At 47.8% G+C, this 24,679-nt stretch overlaps 1 protein-coding gene and 1 non-coding gene across 3 annotated transcripts in view; one reads left to right on the top strand and one right to left on the bottom strand.

Annotated features, from left to right (window-relative positions):
- The window catches only part of GNB1L (G protein subunit beta 1 like), a 59,709-nt gene that overhangs the window by 24,512 nt on the left and 10,518 nt on the right, over positions 1–24,679 (bottom strand). For both annotated transcript variants that reach the window (XM_006938705.5, XM_003994931.6), the window contains exons 2-4: positions 8,224–8,369; positions 7,604–7,729; positions 1,866–2,028 (exon numbers count right to left, since the gene is read on the bottom strand). In XM_006938705.5, the coding sequence (XP_006938767.2) occupies positions 1,866–2,028; positions 7,604–7,729; positions 8,224–8,348 (414 nt within the window). In that variant the 5' untranslated portion in view covers positions 8,349–8,369. The remainder of the gene's footprint in view (positions 1–1,865; positions 2,029–7,603; positions 7,730–8,223; positions 8,370–24,679) is intronic.
- On the top strand, positions 20,016–20,088 carry TRNAK-UUU. The gene has a single exon. It is a non-coding gene; the product is annotated as a tRNA-Lys (tRNA).

Here is a 24,679-nt window from a genome sequence, read left to right as displayed (position 1 = left end):
GGTGGGAGCACGTCCTCCCCAGGCATTGTCTGGGCATAAGCCAATGATGCTTTTCCAGACAGATTCAGTCCAGGCAGATTCCACGTGGGAACATGGAAAACAACCATTTTCCCAGAATATACGAGGTCCCCAAACTGGCTGTTCCTGAAAAACATAGATGCCTCCTGCACTGACAAATGGAGAACCAGCAAGTCAGTTAAAAACAGCATCAAGCTGGGGCGCCTGGGTGGCTCAGTCGGTTGAGCGTCCGACTTCGGCTCAGGTCATGATCTCACGGTCCGTGAGTTCAAGCCCCGCATCAGGATCTGTGCTGACAGCTCAGAGCCTGGAGCCTGCTTCAGATTCTGTGTCTCCCGCTCTCTGCCCCTCCCCCGCTCATGCTGTGTCTCTCTGTCAAAAATAAATAAAACTTAAAAACAAAAACAAAAACAGCATCAAGCAGGAGATGCGGGGTCTCGGGGGCCAGGCCCGGGAGAGGGACAAGCAGCCAGGAAGACTTGGGGTGGCTGAGAAGTGGAGGACAGCCTAGGGCACCCCCCACCTGAGCAGGAAGGGCTGGCTCAGCCCGGGCTGGGTTCTGAAGTGCGCAGCACATGAGCAAGGCTTGGCGCTGCCTGGCCCGGCTGTCCGGGAGGAAGCACAGCCCTCTCTTTTCACATTAATAAAACTTTTAACAGGTTTTTGGCAAATTGGCAAGAAAAGTGTATGTAGCTCCTAATTGGTGATTTAAACGCAATCATGAACAAATAAATGCCTGTTCCTATCTCATTATTTATGAACTGAATCTGCTTTAAGACAAACGAGTCTTCTTGGGTGGGGGCCAAACCTCACTGTGTGCACGCGGCCTCGGGTCCCTGCGCAGCGCTGCCTGCTGCACTGCCTCTTGGGGCCAGCAGGGGACAAGGAGCCAGGAGGCTCCCTCCCCTTGTACGTGTGCACACCCCAGCCCTCCCTGCCCATACTCAGAGCCCCTGACCCCCTACACTCGGCCCGGCCCTTGAGCAGCCATGCCCCGACACTCACCAGGCCTGTCTGGTTGCTGCTTCTGGGTTTTTTCTTCAATTTCCTTTCAGCTCCCCAAAAGCTGGCACCTCCACCCATACCCACATCTTCCACCTTACCCTCCCACCCTTGCGTCCCACCATCTGTTCCCATGTCCTGGGCATTGCTTCCCATGGTGGGCTCTGCCTCTTCTGCCTCTGGGGGTGTGGACATGCTGTCTAGCCTGCCCAGCTCCCTGTCACCAACTACTGCTAGCTGTTCTGGCCAGAGCCCCATATGATGGTGACTTCCGAGGCTCCATCACGCCCACCCGAAGCCCCATTCCCTGAGTTCCTCTGCTCATCTGTGCCCTCTATACTGAGCTTACTGCCCTGGTACCAGTCTTTGCCCCCAGCATCCCACATCTGACTGAGGTCTCTCATGCCAGGACCCAGTTCAGCTCCCCAGAAGGCCGCCCTCCCCTGCTGCCCTGGCTCCGACGCCCAGACTTCCAAAAGGCCTCAGTTTCTCTCCCACCACCTCCTGCTGGCTTGTCTGGGACATCCCCCCCATGTGTGTCTCCTCCTAAGTCCTCTGAGGACCTGTCTGAGCAATCTCTCCCCTGACATTCGCCCATCCCATGCCATATGGTACTGGGTGCTGGGGCCTCCCTTCCTGACTCTCACCACTGGACACCTCACAGGAGGCCAGGTCAAGGCCCCTGGAGCTGTGATCCAGCAGACAGACCTAGACCCACCACTCTGTGGGGTTCTGTGGTGGGCACAGGGTTCCTGTAACAGGTGGTTAGGATGAGCATATGTGTTTAGGGAAACCAAGTGCCAGCAGCTTGTGGAGCCAGGGGCACCACATGGGCTGGTGCTCACCTCGTCACTGCCTCTCCCCGGCATGGCCAGCATCCAGTGCCTCTGACCCCTGGCCAGGACGGTGCTCCTGCAGAAGCCCATGCTCTCCAGGCGCATGGAGTCCACGACAGCGTTTCTGCCCTCCGCCAGGTCCCATAGGCACAGCTTCAGGTCCCGGCCCTGACTGCCAGACCAAGAGGAGACAGAACGTGAGCCTCCCAGGTGAGCAGACTGGGTGTCCCACCTGGATGAGCATGCCAGGGCCAGCCTGACGCTGAAGGCAGGCAGGGGACACTTTCCAGAGAGGGACCTAGAAGGCCTCAATTATCTGGCTGGGTAACTGCAGCCAAGGAAGGGCTTTGCATCCAAGATGCCTGATGCCTCACACATTCATGGGTCGTCCCAGGGTTGCACTATGAACCCAGGCCCAGGGAACCTCATGGCCCCTGCCCCAAGCCCAGCCTCCCGCGCCCTTTCTGCCACTCCCTATGCTGCCAAAGCATGAGTTCACCCTCTTCCTTCTGTTTGTGAATGAACTTTGACAACCCAGCAATCCCACCCTTACGAATTCTCCCAAGTGAATTTAAAACCTATATTCACATAAAAGCCCATACACAAATGTTTACAGAAGCTCTGTTCGTAACTGCCCAAGCCAAACCAGAAACAACCCTTCAACAGGAGACTGAGAAACCAGTGACGCATCCACACCACAGAAGTCCACTCAGCAACAGACAGGGACAAACTGGGGCGCATGCAACCACCTGTAGGAACATCTGCTAAGTGAGGGGAGCCAGAGCTTAAAGGCCACCTTCTGTACGATTCCCCTGGTGGGGCGTTCTCTGTGTGTGTGGCGGGGGGGAGCATGATGGCATGTGGAGGACCAGGGGTACCACCTACAGGGGGTGCACAGAGGCCCTGCAGCGTGCTGACCGCCCTGTGTGGCCCTGGGGTGGCCCTACGTGATTGTGGGCATCGTCAAGCCCACAGGACGAGTCCAAAAGAGCAGACTTCAATGTGTACACATTTAGAAAACAGCCAAGGTGTCAGGGTCCCAAGACAAACTGCAGACTATGACAAATGTATGACACAATGTGACCAAGGGGAAGGGCACCCAGGAGCCGACCTGCGGGATGTTGGAGAAGCGTGTCGACTCGATACTGAAAAGTTAAAGGAAAAACACCTTTACAAAGACACAGGACTCTAGTTGTCAGTCTGTATCCTAACCCTCAAACGGCTCAGCCTTGGCACACAGCAGGGCTGCCCACCTGTCCTTGAGGCCTTCACAGCCACTGGTGGGTGACTCCCAAGCCCACCACCTTCTACAATTACAAGGTGCTATCCCACAGGAAGAACGGACTTTCGCCTCCCCATTGCTCTGGACTTACACATTCCTGTGTTACTCAGTGGGTTGTCATCTACACTTCTCATTATTTATTTTTGTGCTAAACCATCTCAGATCGGCCAATGGGACCCCCTTCAAGCTGGCTCAGAGTCCTTCTGACACGTGTCCATTAGCAAGATATTCCAGACCTAGTATCATTTCTCCAAGGGACCCTCGTTCCTTTCAGTGCAGAGAGATATTTGCAAACCAAGATCTGGATGCTGGTGTTGTTCACTGTTGTGAGGTGCTGCCGCCACCAGGCCCTCTCAGCAGACAGAGCCAGGAAATACACACACACACACAGCTCACTCACACACGCAAACACCTCCCCCCACACACAGACTCACACAGGCGAACATATTTCACACACGTACCTCACACATGCAAATACCTCATATACACATTCACACATGCAAAATACCTCATACACACGCTCACACATGTGAAATACCTCATACACACACTCACACATGCAAACATACCTCACATACACACAGACTCACACACGCAAACATACCTCACACACACTCACACATACAAACATATCTCACACAGACTCATACATGCAAACATACCTCACACACACATACACAAATTCACACATGCAAACATACCACACACATGCAAATACCTCACACACACACACGCAAACATACCACACACATGCAAATACCTCACACACACACGCAAACATACCTCACACACACAGACTCACATATGCAAACATACCACATACACACACGCGCGCAAACATACCTCACACACACACACACCTCACACACACTCAGACTCATACGCAAACATACCTCACACACACACATGCAAACATACCTCACACACACACTCACACACACAAACATACCTCACACCCACCCACAGACTCACACACAAATGTACCACACACACACAGACTCGCACACGCAAACATACCTCACAGACACACACACACACACACACACACAAACATACCACACACACACAGTCACACATGCAAGCATACCACACACACACACACATGCAAACATACCATACATACAGACTCACACGTGCAAACATCTCACACACACAAACACGCACACTCACACATGCAAACATACACACACAAGAATTTCTGTATCTATCTTTGTGTATATATTTTCAAAATGCCACAAGTTCATGCTGATGCCCTGAGGCTTCTTCCTCCCCACCTCCTCCTTCTCAGGTTTGTGACTTCCTTCTCTCACCCATGAAAAATCTGCCTCCCATTTTTCCTCAAGATATTTACTGCCATGCTCCCCCAACAAGCTTGCTTGCATGATGCAGCCAGTCTCCCAACCTCCCCAGCCACTCTGAGACCTCGCCCCCATCACCCTGGTTCTCTGGCCACTGGGCATGCCACTCCAACATCCCTGCCTGGAAGCCACTCCCCACTACCTACTTCCTCAACTGCCCACGTCACTGAACTTGGAGGGGAAATAAGGGCAGGGAGGACAAGACCACCGGGTATCCAGATGGAAACAAAGAATGCTCTTCCATACCGACAGGCAATTCCAAATGAAGTGTGGGCAAAAAGAAACAAGAGTGAAGCTCCAGCCATAAGGGAAAGATGGCAGATTTGATTCCATTTCAATGGCTAACTTCTGCTCATTAAAGACACCATTAAGTGAGTGCAAACTGTAAGCCACCATGTGGAGAAGTAACTGGTGATATAAAAATATCAACCATATCCAGAATATAAAAAGAACTCTCAGTAAGAAAAAGGTAGTCAATCCAATAAAGAAATGTGCATTTAAGGAAGACTTTGTCCCAGTGGCTAACGAACGCAGAAGAGGGCTGGCTCATTAAGTGGTCAGGAAAATGCAAATGAGGCCACACCAGAAGCTCCCAGGCCCCAGGGGGCAGTGGAAGGGTGGGATCACCTACTGCACTGGGGACAGCCTGCCACCTTCTGAGCAGTCCAACATGTGCACACCCTGTGGTCCGGACGGCCCACCTCTGGGTATAGGGTCCCACCTGCAGACACAGCACACCTGGCACCAGGAGACCCAGATGGGACTCTTTCTTTTTAAGATTTTTTTTCTTCTCTTTTCTTTTCTTTTTTTTTTTAAGTAGGCTCCATACCCAGCATGGAGCCCAATGAGGGGCTTGTGCTCACACAACCCTGAGATCAAGACCTAAGCTGAGATCAAGAGTTGGACGCTTAACTGCCACCCAGGCACCCCAGATAGGAACCTTCCTAAGTGTCATTCTCAGCCCCAAGTGGACAACCGAGATCTCTACTGACAGTAGAATGGTAAACAATCCACATCCAGTGGAATACCACACAGGAAAAAACCCACACAATGCACTGTGTAGCATGATGGTGGATCTCACAACGTAAAGCTGAATAGAAGAAGTCATATACAGAGGAAGCTGTTCTGTATGGCTCCATTTTTTTAAGTAGAGAAAAAATTAGACATGATGACTCCATGCATTTTGGAAATGCACATTCAGATGATACAGTGAGAATAAGGTGGAAGGGGCTGCCTCCCGAGGCCAGGAGCAGGGCAGACATCATGCCCGGCAGTGTTCTGTTTCCTGACTGGAGTGGTTACCCAGGTGTCCACTCTGTAATAACACAACGGTCTGTAAACATGTTATGTGCACTTTTCTCTAAGTATGCACAATTCACAATGAAAAAGGGAGGAAACAAATCCACCCAGGTGGCTGTCACTGGCACAGGTGTGCTCTCAGGCACGCAGGCGGCACCTAACTCTCAGCCTGGCTCCCAGCTTTCTGTCCTCTGGCTTCCCCTTGACATGAAAGTGTACCTTCCTTTCTCAAGGGCCACTTTAGAGAGACTTGGCTCCAAACACAGCTGGGTGCACGGCCTCTAGTGCAACGTAAATGCACCTGGGCATTCCAAGTACTTGCACAGTCTGTGCTGTGGACCTCCTGACCCATGGGCCCCCTGCCCAGAGCAGGACCACCGCCGTGCCATCCAGGTTGGAAGGGGAGGTACCATCAACATTTATTCCCCACACAGCATCAGGCCAGCTCAGGGAGCAGAACTCAGGGCCAGGAGTTCCCTGAGAACAGCCCAAGGTATCTGGGCCCTGGAGGAGCAGGAGACCCCAAAGGGTCTAAGGCCTCAGCTGAAAACTCAAGAGGAACGTTTACAAATAGGAACTTCCAATGCAAGTGGGGTATTTGGACGCAACATCTATTCTGAGGATCAGGGAAAGACCACAACTGTATGGAGGGCCTTCCCTACCAACTGGAGATGGGGGTCAGCTTGGCCAGGGAGGGGGCAAGGCGCTGCAACGGCCCTGCAAGCACATACATCCGGGGCCACTGCCCTTCTGGATACCTCCAGTCTGTCAGGCACCTGCAAGCCACCTTCAGGGTGGTGGGAACGGCATGTCTGGCACAAAAGTGCTTTGAAGATGGGTGGGGGCCTGACAGGCCTCCTCCTCTGGGGACTGGGAACCATGGTACCCAGATGTCTGGGCTCCAAATCTAGAGAAGGAACACAGACCTGCCCTGGAGGGCATTCAGGAAAGTTTCACTTAAACTTGATAGACATAAACTCATTCTCTTACCCATCTGCCCCTTCCTGCTGCCTCTTGGCCCACCTCTCACCTGGAGTCCCCAAGCTGGTACCTCCACAAAGCTGTGGTGGCAGTGCCAGAACACAGCCCCTCTGGGCTCTGCTGCCTGGCCTCCATCCCTCACAGCCCCCGTGACACGCACAGGCTGGGCCTGCAGTGGCTTTGGCACACGCAGTTTCTTCTACCAGGAGTGCCAGACCCCACCTTGCTCTCGCCATCCCATCTCACCCTGCACTGGTCAGCCCAAATGCCATGGACCTGGGTGCCTGTGTGGCACTGTCAGTGCCCCTAGGGGTGGCCACACTCAAGGTTTGGAGCACAGCCCCAGTCAGTGGGTAGGCATTAGGTTTAGGTTTTGCACTACCCTGGTGACCAGTCCTAGCCACCTCGTGGGAAGGTGGCCACCCATCAAAGCAGCCGCTGTGACACCAGAGCCCTGGGGAAGGGAAGCTGAGGTTCCTCTAAGGAGATGCCTTGGGCTCAGCCATTGAGCCCCCAGCTCTTGCCCCTGGAGAGGCCTGCTCAGGCCAGGGAGGTGTGGGGCTGTAGACAGAGCTGCTTTCTGTGTTCATCATCTCAGTGGGCACCTGCCTGGATAGCGCAGTGGTCACAGACGCTGCAGTGATGGGCACCCAGCCCACCTACAGTCTCAGGGCAGACCAAGGGCAGAGGTCACACTGCTCCGCACTGGGAGGGGCTGCCTGGCAGCTGGGGGAAACCCCAAGAGCCTCCACTGGCAAGGTCTTGGCCCCTGGTGAAAGCCACAGCTTAACTCCTTTGGGACTGCACTCACCGCCACCAAGACCCACCTGAGGAGCTGGTGCCCTTGGGGCAATGAATGCAGCCAGGTTACACACTGGCCCCGATGGCCGTCCAGGGTAGCAACCGCCCTCCGTGTCTGCAGGCTCCAGATGTGCACCAGCCCACTCAGGGATCTGTTCTGACAAGTGCAAGCACAGACTCAGGAAGAGGCGTCAGTGGAGGACATTCCCAGCATGCTCTGTAGGGCTGGCCTGGAAACCACCCAGCTGGTGGACCAGACGTTCCGTTGTTGGGTTTTCGTTTAGGTGATGGCTGTACATGTGAACTAAGGGTAAAAGTGGCACAGTGCTCCTTTTCCAAGGATGGTAGGCAGAGAGTCCCTTAGGCAGAGTCTACTTCTCTGGAGAAGAATGGGGGAGCTCCATCGTCACTGTAAACTGGATGGTGTCTATAACAGAGAGGGCATGTTCCTACCTCCTCCGAGGGGGGCGGGCCCAAGGGACAGCTTGTCGAGTAGGCTCTGAAAGGGCAGTCTGCCCGAGTGAATGGGCAGCCTGAGCCCTTCACTAGGACCCCCAACTGAGCGCCGGGCTCGTTGCTAGCCCACCACCTTCTGAATTCACCCCGGGCTAACCCCTGGGGTTAGGTTGGGACCGCAGCTACTCACCCTGAGAGGAGGAGCGGCTGCCCCTGCCCTTTGGCTCCTCCGAAGAAATGCAGCGCATGTACTGCCGACTGGGTACCTCGGAGGACAAACCGCGGGTCTGGCGGTGGGAGCGGCGAGGCTGCCATACTGGGAGGAGGTGCAGTTACCTGGGGACCAAGGGAGGGTGTAAGTGACACACCTGTCATCCTTCAGGAAGGTAGTCAGTAGGAGCCCCACTGGATGCTGCCCACCCCCTTCAGCCTGTCTTCCATCCTGCCTATTGGCCTCTACACTCAAATGGCATCACCGTGGCCCCAACCTATACTGTCCCTGGGTGGGCACCATGGCACCCACACCCTTCTGAGGCCACTCTTACCCTCAGTGTCCTGCGTAGAGCCAGCCACTGGCCTCCAGGCCTCCCTGTCCACCCACCGGCTGTAACCTCTGGCTCCCTGGACCCCACTGGCTGCAGCAGCACTGCTCTAGCCAGGGAAGACTCCTCCTCACTTGGGCTCTCCACACACCCAGTCTCATCTCTGGACCTAGCTGAATCCTGCAAATTCAGTCTCCCTCCTCCCTCACGAGGCCCATCTCCTCTCCTCCCTGCAACGGGGCAAAGACATGCCGGGACATGCCGCCCACCTAGGCCCCGCAGCAAGCTTGTGAGAACAGGGGCCACGCTGGTCTGCTCCCCCCAGACCACAGGCCTGGCCAAGCACATAGCAGCTGCTCAGCAAGTGTATACTGAAGGGATGAACCAATGGACAGACAAGAGGTGTGTGGGGTCCCTGGGCAAGCAGGACCCAAAGATGGAGAGGGCCCTCTCCCTCACGTGTGCTAAAATATACCACCTGCTGGGTCCTGAAGGCCTGCACAACCACCCTTCGAGAAGGCAGCACCCCATTTACTGTTGGTGAAACTAGGGCAGAGACTGATCTGGTGAGCTGCCCCAGGCCACTCAGACCCAGGCCTGAAGTGGCATGCTGCCACAAAGGGGCAGAGTGGTTTGGGCACTGGTGTGTGGGCAAGGGGCAAGAGACTGAGTCACCTCGCCACTCCCCTGGAGGACTGATATCACAGATGAGTGACCCTTCCTCAAATCACTGGTCCTATGTTTAAAGCCTGCTGGGGCCCACCCACCTGAAAGAAGAAGCCTCCCTGTGTCCCCGCCTGAGCCTGCCCCAGTGATGGTACAGGGGTGGTTGCTGGACCAGAAGTGACCTGCCCCAATGACCAAGGGGCAGGTCCCAGGCCAGGCTGAAGGTTGAACGGGAAAGGCCAGGAGCAGACCGCTGGGGAACTATAGTAACTTCATCAGGAGGGCCTCTCCTGCTGGGCTCTGAGACACTTCCCAACCTGCCCATCAGGGAAGAGGCCACCCGACCACTGCAGCAGCCACAGCCACAGCCACAGCCACCAGAGGAATTGGGGCAGGGAAAAGGACAAGAGCAGAGAAGACAGCATTCCTCCAGGAGGGGGTTCTGGCCTATGCCAGAGGTTAGAGAGGGTTCTAGACCAAGGACGGAGGAGGCCCATGCAGGAGAGGGCTGCAGGCTGAGGACAGGCAAATGCGCAGGCGCAGAGGCAAGAGAGGCATGGGTTTCTCCAGCAGATCAGTCCAGGTACTGCTTCATCCACACCCTTAACCGCGAAGCCCTGTGTACCTCCCCTCCTTGAAACCATCCCAGACCCTTTCGTTCTCTCTCTCCCGTCAGAATAGAGCCAGGAGTAGCTTGATTAAGCAAAAGGTTCAAAACACCTAAGAAATGCCACCGTCAAGGCAGCTGGGGACTTGCAAACCAGGGGGCTCCAAGTCACCAAGGCAGCACAAGGCGGTCAGTGACCCGACCCTCTGGAGACCACAGGAACCTGGGAAACGCTGCACAGACCCAGCAGGAGGCCATTGCCAGCACCAGGCTGGCTGAGGCCTGGCCCATGTGAGGGCTGGAAGTAGGGCTGGGGGCTGAGATCCTAATGACCCAGAGCAGAGACTACAGGGCCAGGGCCAAGAAGGGGCAGATGCTTACCCTTAATGGTGAGAGACCCCAGGAAGCCACTCTACAGCTCCATCCTGCCTTCATCGAGGGGTTTCAAAGAGATGGAAGGGGTCCCTCGGAATGTGCCTTACAAATAGCCAAATCCTTGTTTGTTTGTTTGTTTGTTTCTTTCTTTCTTTCTTAGGGTTTTCACTCTAAAAGCCCCTCTCACCTTTGGCTGAAAACCAAATGACTCTTCTCAAACATAAGGACAGCCTCCTGTGGGCAGAAGAACCTGACCCCACACTGCTCCACAACCCATGGCCCCTGCTCTGCTGTGGGACAGGTAAGCTGCCTGGAGATGCTTCTGGGCTGGGGCTACAAACCCTGCTAGGCTACCCTCAAGCAGGTGGGCTTGGGACAAGTTCCGAGGAGCAGCTATTGGATCCTCAGAAGCTACTGACTGTCTGTGGTATGCCTGCTCTGCAAGAATAGCTGATCGGCTCCAGGATCTTAGATTTGGAAAAACCCAAGAATGGAGAACCCCGCTAATGCACATCAACCCACCAGAAAAGCCCTGGTCCCTAGGGGCTAGGGAGTGGGGAGCATTCCACCCCACAGTCCAGGCCTTGGAGTCCTACAGGCCACTTCTGTGCAGGTTCCCACGGTACAGTCCCGACTTGCACACACACCATGTTCAAGCGCGTGCTTGCGTACATGCACAGGAGGCACACACATTCACATCCACTCACATATACATACACACGCATGCACATGCATGCACATACTCACACACACATTCATAGACAGCACGGGGGCCTTGGGCAGTGCCAGCCGAAGCCCAGCCCACACTTGCCACCTGCCTGCGGCCTGATGGGAGTTTCCAGAACCTCACCAGCACAAGGCTCAGTCTGAGGTGATGAAATCAAGTTCTCCTCTATTGTTTCCCCAGAACTGCAGGGAACAAACCCGTCACGTTGTTACAACAACCAAAATGTTCAGGCCAAAATGATGCATCGGCAATTAAGGGCTCCATCATTTCAAGCAATTAAAATAAATGCTTTATTTGAAAACTAATTAATTCTAGCTACATATTTTTCCCATGACAATATCCTATGATTACTTGATTTATGACATCTAATTATTCTTTATTAATCTAATTGAGAATAATCGCGTTATCCTATCTTCCCTGGCACTGGGCCGCCCGGAGCGGAGGCCACAGCCCCTTGTGCAACACCAGTGCGTGATACCAGCCGCCCGCCGCTGCTTCGTTTCCCTGTTCTGTCACTTGTCTTTTCCTCCCAGAGGGCAAAGGAACATGAAACTTAATCCACTGAGCACAACTTCGGATTCTGCCTGCTCCTCGAGATGTCAAAGAGAGACAGATTCTTTTCAAAATTATAAAGAAAGACAATCTGACACAATTTGTGCAACTCTGACAGCCTTTCCAACTGATGTTATGAACCCCCCACTCCCCCACCCCCCTGAAAGCCCCTCAGGCCCTTGGCCCATGGATGGAGGATGACAGCGCCCCCCTACATCCCATCTTAGAAGCAGCAGTCTGGCAGGACTTACATAGGGTCATCCACACAGAAAGGGGCCCCAGACCCTCCCTCCTGGTGTGGACAGCAGCAGGGGCAGGGGCGGGAGCAGGGTCCCATGTGGAAAGGCATCAGGGCTACATTTGGAACTTACCGTCCCACAAAGCCATGTGTACCTTGGGCAGGTGCAGCAGCCACAGGGACCCAAGGACGCCCCTCCTGGGGGGGTGTGCGCAGGAGAACACACACAACCAACCAGTGACTGGCAAACACAGAAGAGGCAGGGCCAGGGGAGAAGCTGGTACCCAAAGACCACGGGTCCCTACCTCTGTGTGCCCCACAGCCTAACCTGCAAACAGGTCCCACTCAGTCACAGAATCCTTTCCTTTTACTGCCCCAGAGCCACTGGTCCCAGAAGAAGCTTGGAATCAAAAACAGCATGAAGTGAGCCCAAGCAGGGGAGCCACCACCCAGAGATAGATATCCATGCACTGCTCTTGCCTGTCCCCGCCAACCGGGTCCTGCCTGCTTGGGAGTATAAGGACAGGCTACACAGGATGTTGGGAGTGCCTCAAAGAGGACCCCAAGTCCTCCCACACGTGTGCCTAGAACAGCTCCAGCAGCCCCAAGAGGCACTAAGAACTCCATAACCAGCACAGACTAGGGAAGCACTACTACCTGGCAGGATAGATGCCCACAAAACAACTAAAAATGCCAATAAAATAAAAAACCAAAATCTTCAGTACATCACTAAGCTGGTAAAAACAAACAACAACAACAACAGAAAAAGTTTAGAACCTTCACAGGCCCAACACTTCAGTGGAATTAAACCTAGTGAGGTCTGCGGAGCCCCCAGTTGGTGCCTGCCCTGAGGGCATTTGCTACATTAGTGACCCAGAATTCTGGTTCTCAAGCAAGGCCTCTGAATTGATGAAAGACAATGCCAGGGCTCTCCCGAAGTGGGCAATCTCATAGGAGTATCTCCATAAAGATGAGACCCCCACAAGGCTAAATTCTCAGTGTTAGACTGAACCAGAAGTAAACCTACAACCAGAGTTGCCAGAATACCAGCTCCCAGGGTTTAGTCCTAATTTACACCACCTTGGGAGGTCTTCAAAACTTCAGTCTGTAAATGTCTCTCAGAAGGAGCCCACCTTCAACACCGGCCTGATGAATTCATAGATAAAGCCCTATGAAATGCAAGTAATCAAAACTCATAGAAACAAAAAAGGAAAAATTGCACCATGAGTGAGAGCCATGAGAAACAACAAGAGGCAGAACTAGACCTCTAGTGCACAAAGCATTCAGGCATATAAAACAGGGATATTTAATGCTCTTAAAGAAATAAAAAGAGGGAGCTAAAACTCCAAGTTGAGAGCATAAAATCACCACTCAGATTTGAAAAAAGATCCAGGCAGGTGAAAGGTTGTTGGGAAACAGGAGATCTACATTGTGCCAAGGTATTACACTACAGATTATTTACTGATCACAGAAGGAGAATGTTCCTTAACAATGGAGACATCTGGCTGTCACCACCTTCACCATGAGATCCAAGCTGGCACCGCCAATTGTAAACAAACCAGCATCACTTATCTCCTGAGGTGATGCCAGAAGACACGGCACCATCCCTGTACATCTGTGCCAACAACCTGCAGAAAACAATCAGATACATCTAGATTATGGATACTGGGCAAGATAACTAGCTCAGACTTATCATAAAGGTCAAGATCAAGAGAAAAAACAAGAGCAAAAAGCAGGGTGAGTGTTCTAAATTGAGAGACTAGAGGCATCGTGACCAAGTCTAACAGGTGAACCTTGATTAGACTCTAGATCAAAAAAGGTGGGGGCTATCAAGGACATTTTGGTAACAAATGGGAAAATGCGAATACGGACTACAGATAATATGGAATTATTGTTAATTTTCTTGGGCAGCAGGACAGTGGTATTTTATGGAGAAGAATGTCCTTATTCTCAGGCAATGGTGTTGCAAGGGTGAAAAGAAACATCATGATGTCTGCACATTGTTTTCCAATGTGGCAACATGTTAACAAGTGGTGAACACAAGTGAAGAGTATGCAAGTATTTACTCTGCTACACTTGCAGCTCTTCTGTAGGTTTACAATTATAAAAGCACTCTAGATGAGGGGAAGGAAGATAAATCTGCCCTGGACTCATAACCAGAATAAGGAACACATAGATCAAGAAGAAAGCAAACAGCAAAAAGGAAAATAAGCGAAAGAATTTGAATAGATATTTCATAAGAAACATAAATGGCTAATAAACATATGAAAGAGATGTTTAACCTAATCTTGGAAATGCTTGTCAAAACCAGTGTGATAGAATTACACTTCTAGCAGATTAGCAAAAAATTAAACAATCTGTCCAATGTTGACTACAATGTGGGACAACTAGAAACCTTTACCATGCTACCGGCAGCATAAATTGAAAGAATCACTTTGGAAAACAATCTGGGATTAGTTTGCACACGTTATGATGCAACAGTCCCCTTTCTTAGATAAACACACTAAAGAAATTCTCACATGTGTACAAGGAGAGATTTGTAGAAGAATGTTCATAGCAATATTATGCATGCTAATAAAAACTAGAAACAACTCAAATGGCCCTCAACTGCAGAACAGGATAGAACTGATATATTCATACAATAGACTATTCCACAAAATTGAAACTGTATAAACTCCAGTCTCACATGGATGAAACTCAAAATGCTAATTCTCATCAAGAGACATTAAGGGTGTAAAAAATGAGGCTATAGACAGGGAGAAAATATTCATGACACATATATCTGATGAAAACCATACTCAGATTATAAAGTTAATAAGCAAAAGTTAAAGTGATTCTAAAAGGCTAAAATTAGAGATGGACAAAGGTATTTCAGGCAAAAGAAACTAAAAAAAGCAGGAGTTGAAATACAGATGTCAACAAAGTTGAATTTTAGCTGAAAAGCATTAGAATTGACAAACCCAGATACTTTCCAATACTGAAAGCTGCAATTCACAATGAATATATGATAGCTGTGAATATCTATGCGCTAAACAACAGAAACACTACCTTTATAAAACAGAAATAACAGGAAATGTAAAGACTCACAGAAAAAACTCATCAATAATTGGAAAACATGATATACTACTACTCTCAGTACAAGTCATTATCAAGTGGATGATACTAAGTAAGGAGACAGAAGACTCCATGAGGTAAATATTATGGATCCATATGGAACTTTACACTCTGCTAACAGAGACTACATCTTCTTCTTAAGTGCACATGAACATGTGTAAAAATTGTATATTGGGTCACAAAGAAAATACCAGTAATTTCCATTAAAAAGAAATATTATAAACATAAACTATAACCACAGCACAAACTAGAAATTAACAAAATAAAAACTAAAGTGTCCTCCCAACTAAAAATTTAAAACCATTTATTAAACGTGGGGCTCCTGGGTGGCTCAGTCGGTTGAGCATCTGACTTTGGCTCAGGTCATGATCTCGCAGTTCGTGAGTTCGAGCCTCGTGTCGGGCTCTGTGCTGACAGCTCAGAGCCTGGATCCTGCTTCTGATTCTGTGTCCCCCTCTCTCTCCACCCCTCCCCTGCTTGTGCTCTGTCTCTCTCTGTCTTTCAAAATTGAATAAACAAAATTTTTTTAAACATTTATTAAACAATAGATTTTAGATAAAAGGGGAAGTACTTAATCCACAAATTTTAAAAATGACAATGAAAAACACTGTAAACCAGAATTCGTGAGATATATTTAAAGCTTTGACCAGAGGGAAAGTAGAGACCAGTATAACTTAGGAATATCATGCAAAAATAGTAAAATATTAGCAAACAAAATATAACATCAAATTAAAGAAATAATACATGATGACCAAGTGGAATTTATTCTTGAAATGCAAGGTTAGCTCAATTAGAAAATCCATTAATGTCATACAACATATTAATAAATCAGTGAGAAAATCATATAATTATCTCCATAGATGTGAAAAAAAAGCCTTTGACAGTATTCAATACCCATTTAAAAAAATTTTTTTTAACATTTATTTTTATTTTTGAGACAGAGAGAGACAGAGCATGAACGGGGGAGGGTCAGAGAGAGGGAGACACAGAATCTGAAACAGGCTCCAGGCTCTGAGCTGTCAGCACAGAGCCCGATGCAAGGCTCGAACTCACGGACCACGAGATCATGACCTGAGCCGAAGTCGGCCGCCCAACCGAGCCACCCAGGCACCCCTCAATACCCATTTTTTACTAAAACACCTAACCAAATAGAAACTGACTAAAAATGACTAAAATACACACATACACACACACACACACACACACACACACACACACACACACAATCCCCTCCTTAGTTCTACAGACATTACTTTATGAAGGAATACTGGAGGTATTTCCTCTAAGATCAGAATACCCAACATCTATACTACTATTCAACACTGCACTGGAGGTTTAAACCAATGCAATTAAATAAGAAAAATCAATTAAAGGCATATGACTTAGAAAAGAAAACATTAAATTATTTCCCAGATAACATGATGATATACATTAGAACCTCAGATAATCAAACATAAAATAGAGTCAAACATTAAAAAAAAAAAAACTTTAGTATGGTAGCAGGAAAAAAACTCACAAAGAGAACTCAATAGCTTCCTTATGCCCAAACAGTAACCTGTTAAAGAAAAGTCCATTCATAATACCAACTTAGAAGATAAAATACCTAATAAACTTAAAATTTTTTCCATGTCAAAAGAGATAAAATTCTAATATTTCTAAAATATACAGAAATCTTTGGGGCACCTGAGGGCTCAGTTGGGTAAGTGTCGAACTCTTGATTTCAGCTCAGGTGATGATTTCAAGGTCATGAGATCAAGCCAAGTCGGGCTCCATGCTAGGTGTAGAGCCTGCTTCAGATTCTCTCTCCCTATGACCCTCCCTTGCTCTCTCAAAAAATAAAATAAGATAAAATACATAGAAATCTTCAAAATTAAGTAAAGTCCAAAGACCAAATAGGCAAAAGACATGAATTCACATACACAAGAAATGAAAATGGCCCTTAAACATATAAAAAGATGCTTAACATCACATGCAGAAATGTAAATTGAAACTACTTTGACAGATTCTGGCCAGGATGCATAAGCTCACTATAGCCTTTCTCTCTCTGGCTGACCGCAACTATAAAAACTCCAGACAAAATATGAGGAGCAATTACCTAAAAATTTTGAAAAGTGAACAACAGCAGACAGACTTTGGAGGCAAAACTTTGGAGAAGTGACCTGTATGGGGATGAGTTTTCTGTTTTTATTATTATGTCTTGAGGCACTGCCTTGAGGATAGGCCCAGCTTGCATAGCTGCCATGCAGCAGTGGCTAAAACTTAGACTAACAACTTCACAAAGAGTTTAAAGAATGTGAGAGGAAATCCCTGATGGTTTGTTTTCTCTCTCAGCACTGCCCCAAGAATGGGCCCCAGACATAGAACTGTGTGGGAGAAATGACTCTGAGAGACACTTCTGTCTTTTTGGCCAGAGAGAGAATCCTGCAGGATGGAGTGTGAGTGGGGGGCAGGGGAGGGAGGGAGAATTGCAGAGAGGAAAGAGCTAAAGAAAAAGGTCTCTCAATTCTGTGAATGAACCCACAAAAGTCCCAGGCTCACTGCTGAGATTCATAAGCCTGGGACGGACCCAAAGGAACATCTCAAAAGGTTTGAAAATTGAAAAGAGATTAAAACCATAGCCCACAAAGGGCAAGACAGAATTGTGTGGCAATTCTAACTGGATTGACTGCCTGCTAATATAAAACTCAACATTCTCCAGAGGGCCCAAAGTAATACTCAACCAGGACATGTCTAGGATACAATACAAAATTATTCAACATACCAGGAACTAGGAAATGAGACCAGTTCTCATGGGAAAAGACAACTTATAGATGCCTACCTTGAGACGATTCAGATGTTGGGAGTATCATTAAGGATTCTAAAGCAACTTTTAGGATTATGTTCCATACAGCAAAGGTAAACACACTTGAAATGAACAGAAGTAAAGTTCTCAACAGAGAAATAGAATTTTTTTAGGGCCAATTTTTTTAGGGCACCTGGGTGGCTCAGTCAGTTAAGCGTCCAGCTCTTGATTTCAGCTCAGGTCATGATCTCATGGTGTGTGGGACTGATCCCTGTGCTGGGCTCCACACTGACAGAGCAGAGCCTGCTTGGGATTCTCTCTCTCCTCTCTCTCTGCCCCTCCCTGGCTTACATGCACGCTCTCTCCCTCTCTTAAATTAATAAATAAACATTTTTAAAAAGGTAGTTTTTTTTTTAAAGGAAATGTCAAAACCAAATAATACAATAATCTGAAACAAAAAATTCAATATGGAATGGGAGATGACAAAGGAAAAAGCCAATGAACATGAAGATTGATTAATAGAAATTATCCAATAAGAAGACAGAAAAGAAAACGATTGAAATAAACGATTAGAGCCTCAATGACTTGTGAAATAACTGTAAAAGGTCTGACATTTGTGTCACTGAAGTCTGAGAAGAAGAGAAAGAAATGGAGCAGGAAAATTACTTGAATAAATCACTGCCTGAAATTTTACAAATTTGAGAAAAGACAAAAATTTATAGATCTAAGGACTCAACCATAAGCAGGATAAAAACTACATTCAAACACATCATAATTAAACTGTTGAAAATAATAAAGAAAAATAACTCAACATTGATGACACATACATAGGGAAATAATAATCTGAATTAGTGCGGATTTCTCATCAGTAACCACAGAAGCCAGGAGACGGTGGGGTGTCTTTAAAGCATTAAAAGGAGAAAAAAAAAACCCTCTATATCCAGTAAATTCTCTTTTGGGAATGAAGGCAAAAATATTCTCAGATGAAGGAAAACAAAGAGAATTTCTCACCAGCAGATATAGCCTAAAAGAAATACTAAATGAGGTTCTACAGCTCAAAAATAATGAGAACCAGAAAGAAATATGGGCCTTCAAGAAGGCAGAGGAAGACAAACAGTAAATATCTGGGTAAATATAAAAGCAAAATTTCACCCCTTAAGTGAACATGTATATTACTAAAATAACACTGTCTGGTGGGGTTTTCAGTATGACAGCTATCACATGAAGGCAGGAGAGTAAGAGGACCCATATGATCGTAAGGCTTTGATATTTTACTTGAAATGAAAAAAAAATTAACTCTAAGAAGACTGTGAAAGGTTGAGAATGTACACTGCAATCTCCAGAGCAACCATTAAAAACATAGTATATAATACAAAGAGATACAGCCAAAAGCCAATAGAAAAATTTAAACAAGAGTATTTGAAAATATTTAAATAATTCATAAGGAAATAGGAAACAGGGAGAGGGGAACCAAAAAACTAGAGGAAAAAGAGAAAATAACAAAACGGTAGACCAAAATAGAATCATATCAATGATTATAATAAATATAAATGCTCTCAACGTGTTAATTATAAGATCCAACAATGATAAGCTATTTAAAAAAAGATCCAACTATAAGTTATCTGGCAGAAACCCACCTTAAATATAAAAACACAGATTAAAAGTAAAAAGATGAAAGAGAATTACTATATGTACAATAAGAGAAAGTTGGTTGGAGAAAATATATTAATATCATGGAAAGTAGACCTCAGAGAAAGGAATATTATCAGGGATAAGGATACATAAAAATAAAAGGTATCAATTCATCAAGAAGATATTAAGAGTGCTAAATATGTACTCAGTTAATGACAGAATTTCAAAATGCATGAAGGAAAAACTGATGCAACTGAAAGCAGAAATAAACAAATATGTAATTATAGCTGGAGACTTAAACACGTCCTTAGTAATTAGCTGAATAAGAACCCTGACTAATACTATCTACCTACGTGACCTAGTTGACATTAAGAGAACACTCTATCTAACAGAAAAACACATTCTTCACAAATGCACATGCAGTATTCATCAAGATAGACCATATCCCAGATCATAAAACAAAACCTTAAAAAATGAAGAAGAAACAAAAGCATACAAAATATATTCTCTAACGTTATGGAATTAAGCTGGAAATCAATAGTGGAAAGGTAAATGGAAAATCTCCACATATTTGGAAAATGAATAATACACTTTTAAATAACCGATTGGTCCAAGAGGTAGTCAAGAGAAATTAGAAAGTATTTTACATGCAATAAAAATGAAAACCAAAATAATCAAAATTTGTAGGATGCAGCTAAAGTGAGGCATGGAGGAAAATTTATAGCATTAAATGTCTACATATGGGGTGCCTGGCTGGCTCAGTTGGTAGAGCATGAGACTTTTGACCTCAGGATCATGAGTTCAAGCCCCATGCTGGGTGTAGAGATCACTTTCTAAAAACGCCCACATTAGAAAGAAAGAAAGGTCTCAAATCAATGACCCAGTGTGCACCTTAAGAAACTAGAGAAAGAGGCTCAAAATAAGCCCCAAAGCAAACCAAAGGAAGAAAATAATAAGGATAGAGCAGAAACGAATACAACAGAGAATAGTAAAGCAACAGAGAAAAATCAACAAAATCAGAGATTGGCTCTTTATCTTATTTATGTAATTTTATTTTAGAGAGACAGAGAGAGCACGAGTGGGGGAGAGGGGCTCATTCCCTCTGGAGAGAGAGAGAATCTTAAGTAGGCTCCAATGCTCAGTACGAAGTCCAACTCAGGGCTCAATCCCACAACCCTGGGATCATGACTTGAGCTGAAATCAAGGGTCAGATGCTCAACCGACTGAGCCACCCAGGTGCCCTGAGATTGGTTCTTTAAAAAAGATTCATAAAATTGATAAATCTCTATCTAGACTGACAACCACAAAAAAGGGGGAAAGAAACAAACTATCCTCATGAAAGAAGGATTATCACTCGAGACACCGACACACCACCAACATTAAAAGGGCAGTAAGGAAATGCTATTAACAACTCAATGCACAAAAACTCAACAACTTAGATGAAATGGAACTTAGGGCCACAAACTACTAAAATGGCTACAATAAAGAAGAAAATCTGACAAAACCAAGTGCTGACAGGAATGTGGAATAGAATTCTCATATATTGTTTGTAAGGATGTAAAGTGGTGCCAGCATTCTGGAAAACAGGTAGTTTCTTACAAAATAAAATATACGTGTATCATATTCCTGGCAATCCTACCCCTAGGTGTTTACAGAAATGAAAACTTATGTGCAAAGAAAAGCCTGCACATGAATGTTTATAGCAGCTCTGTTCATACTGCCCCAGAGGTCCAACCATGGGTGAACAAAATACTCTTGAGCAATAATAAGGAACAAACTATTGAAAAACACAACTAAACGGATGGCTCTCCAGAGAATTATGGTGAGTGAAAGGTTACATATGGCATGAGCCTAGTTATATGGCATTCCAGAAAAGGCCCAACAAGGTAGAGAGCACAGATGGGCAGTGGCTAGGGGCCAGGGGTGGGGAGACAGGCTGACTACCGAGGGGGAGCAGGAGGAAAGTTCTGAGGTAATGGATCAGTTTCCATGTCAGGATTGTGGACATGCTGGTGTGCGCAGGTGTTACTCACTGTAAGTACATTTCATAATAATGATCATATTAATAACAGATACTTAGGAGTTCAATCTGATATAATAAAAGGACTGAAGAAATAGACAAACAGGAAAGAGCAGACAAATCTTGCATGCAGGAAAATTCCAAATAATTTGTATGGATATTCCGCCCTCAAGGATGTGGAACAGAATTCCCACCCCTGATGCAGGGGCTGCGCATACTTACTGCCTTCCTAAGAGGACAGTCTGCAAAGGGAGAGAAAAGAATAACTTTATCAGAAAGGAAACCTGACAACCACTACCTCGGCCAGGTGACCAAGGTCAACATCAACAGTGATGTCATTTTGACAACATGTACCATTAATATGTGATGAGACGGCACTCTACCTTTGAGGTCTGGCTCCCAGAAATCCACAACCCGTCTAACTGTGAGAAAAACACATGACATATCCTAGCTGAGGAACACTCTACAAAAGACCCAACTGGTACCCCACAAAATTTTCAAGGCAATAATAAAAATAAGGAAAGTCTAAGAAACTGTCACAGGCCAGAGGAGACTAAGGACACATGACAACTAAATGTAATGTACTGTCCTGGATAGGATCCTGGGACAGAAACAGGACATTAGGTAAAAACTTAAAATATCTGAATAAATTGGGACTTAAGTCCATAATGATGTAGCAATATTGGGTCATTACTGTGACAAATGTACCATGCTAATAATGTAAGATGTTAATAAGATGAGAACAGGGCTCAAGCATGCACTAGGTCACTGCTCTTGGCCATTTTCTGGAACGTTATTTTTTTGTTAATATAATATATTTGACAATATTGTGCTGTTTTTTCTTGAGCTACAATTGATTTGATTTACCACTAACATGCTATGAAAACCATTTCCTGCTTAGACTTTTCTGGCTTATAGCCAATTTCTATCTAATTCTACTCAGGTGACTCTAAACAGATTTAATGCCAATTTTTAAGTGTTTATCCCATTTAAAATAATACGCCATCTTATTATGGTGCCCTAATAGATTTAAATTCATTTAGTGTCCCTAATATAAGGTAGGCAGTATTCAGTTAAGGAAATTAGCCGATGACTGTTACCATCAGCAGCAGCAGCAGCAGCAGCAGCAGCAGCACCATAGTTACTTCTAGAAGCAGAGTAGCATGCCAGGGAAAGAAGGCAGCTCTCCACCAGGCTGACCAACTCATTCTCTCCTTGAAGTACACAGCCATCCTAGTGGGAAGCTTCTGAATTGGCTGGTCCTTCAGGCTGCAGGAACAGAGACCCACTCACTTTATACTTCCCAGGCTACACCTGGAACCAGAAAGATGCTCTCTGGACAGGCCCATCCTGAGTGCTGCCTTGTCACCCTCCCACCTTCCTGATCAGGACAGACTATAGCAAGAATCCCAGAACTGGCCCCTCGAAGCCACATCACAGACACAGTGACCTGGGCGGTCTAGGCCAGGTCACTGGAAAACTTCCCAGGGCTGCTGCTTCATACCAGGGAAGTGGGGTTCTGACCACTGCCATCCACAGTCTTTGAAATGCAGGGAGTCCCAGGGGAGTCAGCAGGTCCACATAAGGGCATCAGAAGCCAGCCTACAACTTAGGATAACCCCTTTGCAAGTGGTCACCCTATTGCTGAGTCTCCTGGGGGTCAATATCTCTCCACGGCGTTGGCTCACCACTCAAGCCAGGGGTGGGGGCAGCCCACTGAATGATGCCCAGGCCCCAGAGGGGTGATCCTGCCATAAAGAAGGCCAAGGGCACAGTCCCTTCCAGAGAGCCCAGACCTGCCCATGTCAGCTTTAGGAAAGCATGTCCAGAGGAGACAAGGGAAGGAGCAATTCTGCTGGGATAGTAAGATCTCTATCCCATTACATACAGCTCATGGCCACAAAGAACTGGACACACTCCCTGGGCCAAAGAAAGCATGCTGCACCTCCCTGCTTGGGCCCCATGGGCTGCCAGGCACAGGCCCAGCCTAGAAGGGACCTGGGTGGGTTGGGCCAGCCCCGGCACCAACCCAGCCTGCGCCCACAGCAACCCTCCCCGGCCCCAAGCCAGGGAAGCAGGTTTGCTGGGGTAACTCAAACTTCACAAAGAAACCATTTCTGGAATGGGGCTCCGTTTGGCTATTCGGAGTCAAAGGCGCACTTCATAGCTTCTTTCCAAACCCTATGCATTGTCAGGGCCCTTTCCCCTTTGAAGCCTCGGTGAGTGATTGAAGCGTCTACTTTCTGAGGGGCAGATAGCACCGGGCTGGTAATCTGACTCTAAGCCTGGGGATAAAGGTAGTTTGTTTCCTCTCAGCCCGTCTGTCAACACCTCCTCAGTAATTAGCCCTAATTATTACCAAGGGCCAGCCTCCCATTCGGTTATTAAATCAGAAATAGTATCGTGGCCGGGCATCTGTCAACGCCCGACTGGCGACCTTGGATTCATTGAATCCTCTGTCAGTATCCGTGGCTTCAAAGATGCAGATCCTGGGGAGGGGTTCCGGGGACGCAGTGCGGCCAGCCCTGCCTGGGAGGGAGGGTTGAGGGGAGGGAGGACACGGCCACGAATAGCCCTGGCCTCGGAGTCCAGGGGGAGGTGGGAGCCAGGCACCATCCCTGCACCCTCCTTCTCCCTGGGCAGCAAGTGCACACCGCAAACATGGCCATCTCCACCTCCCCAGGCGACTGAGGGAACACTGTGTGTATGGTGTGGGGGTAGGGGGTGTAAGGCATGCCCTCCAGCAGCCCTTCCCCTAGGGGACCAAAAGCCAGTCCCAGGCCTGCTTGCCTCTGGCATAGCCATCTCCCAGGAGCAGCAGGTGGTGGTGGCCTGAGGCCCGGCAGGGTCCTGTGCTGGCTTTTTTCTTGAATGCACAGGTAAAACAGCCAAGCCCTGGGGCCAGGAACCCCCTCTGAGCTTCAAGTACAGCCAGGACATCTCCCCATGGACCAGAAAGTCCACAAACAAGATCTGGGGGACAGCTGTAGAAACAGGCTTCTGTGGTAGAGTCAAGGGTGCTGCACTCCTGAAGGCCTGGGGAGATACACTGACAGCCACCTCCATCCTTTGCCTGAAGCTTCTCGTTCTGTCCAAAAGCAGCAAGTCACTTGCTCCATAACTGGAAACCTTCTGCTCCCACAGAGCTCAGGCATTCCTGGCTCCTCGGAGGGGGAAGATTTACCCCCTCAGGCAGGAGTGTGCCAGGTCCCATGGGAGCTCCTTGCCTGCAGTCAACCACAGCAGTGTCCCACACTGTGTCTGGACATTCACCACTCCCCTCCCCCCAGGTCCGCAAGCACCCCTTCTGGAAGGGCCCCACCGTGTTTGGAGGGGAAGGCAACAGAAGCCAAGTTACAGCCACATCCTGTGGGACCTGGCTCCTCTGCTG

The sequence above is a fragment of the Felis catus genome, chromosome D3, assembly GCF_018350175.1.
Source record: "Felis catus isolate Fca126 chromosome D3, F.catus_Fca126_mat1.0, whole genome shotgun sequence".
Classification (NCBI taxonomy): Eukaryota; Metazoa; Chordata; class Mammalia; order Carnivora; family Felidae; genus Felis; species Felis catus.
This window is presented reverse-complemented; position numbering and strand designations above follow the sequence as displayed.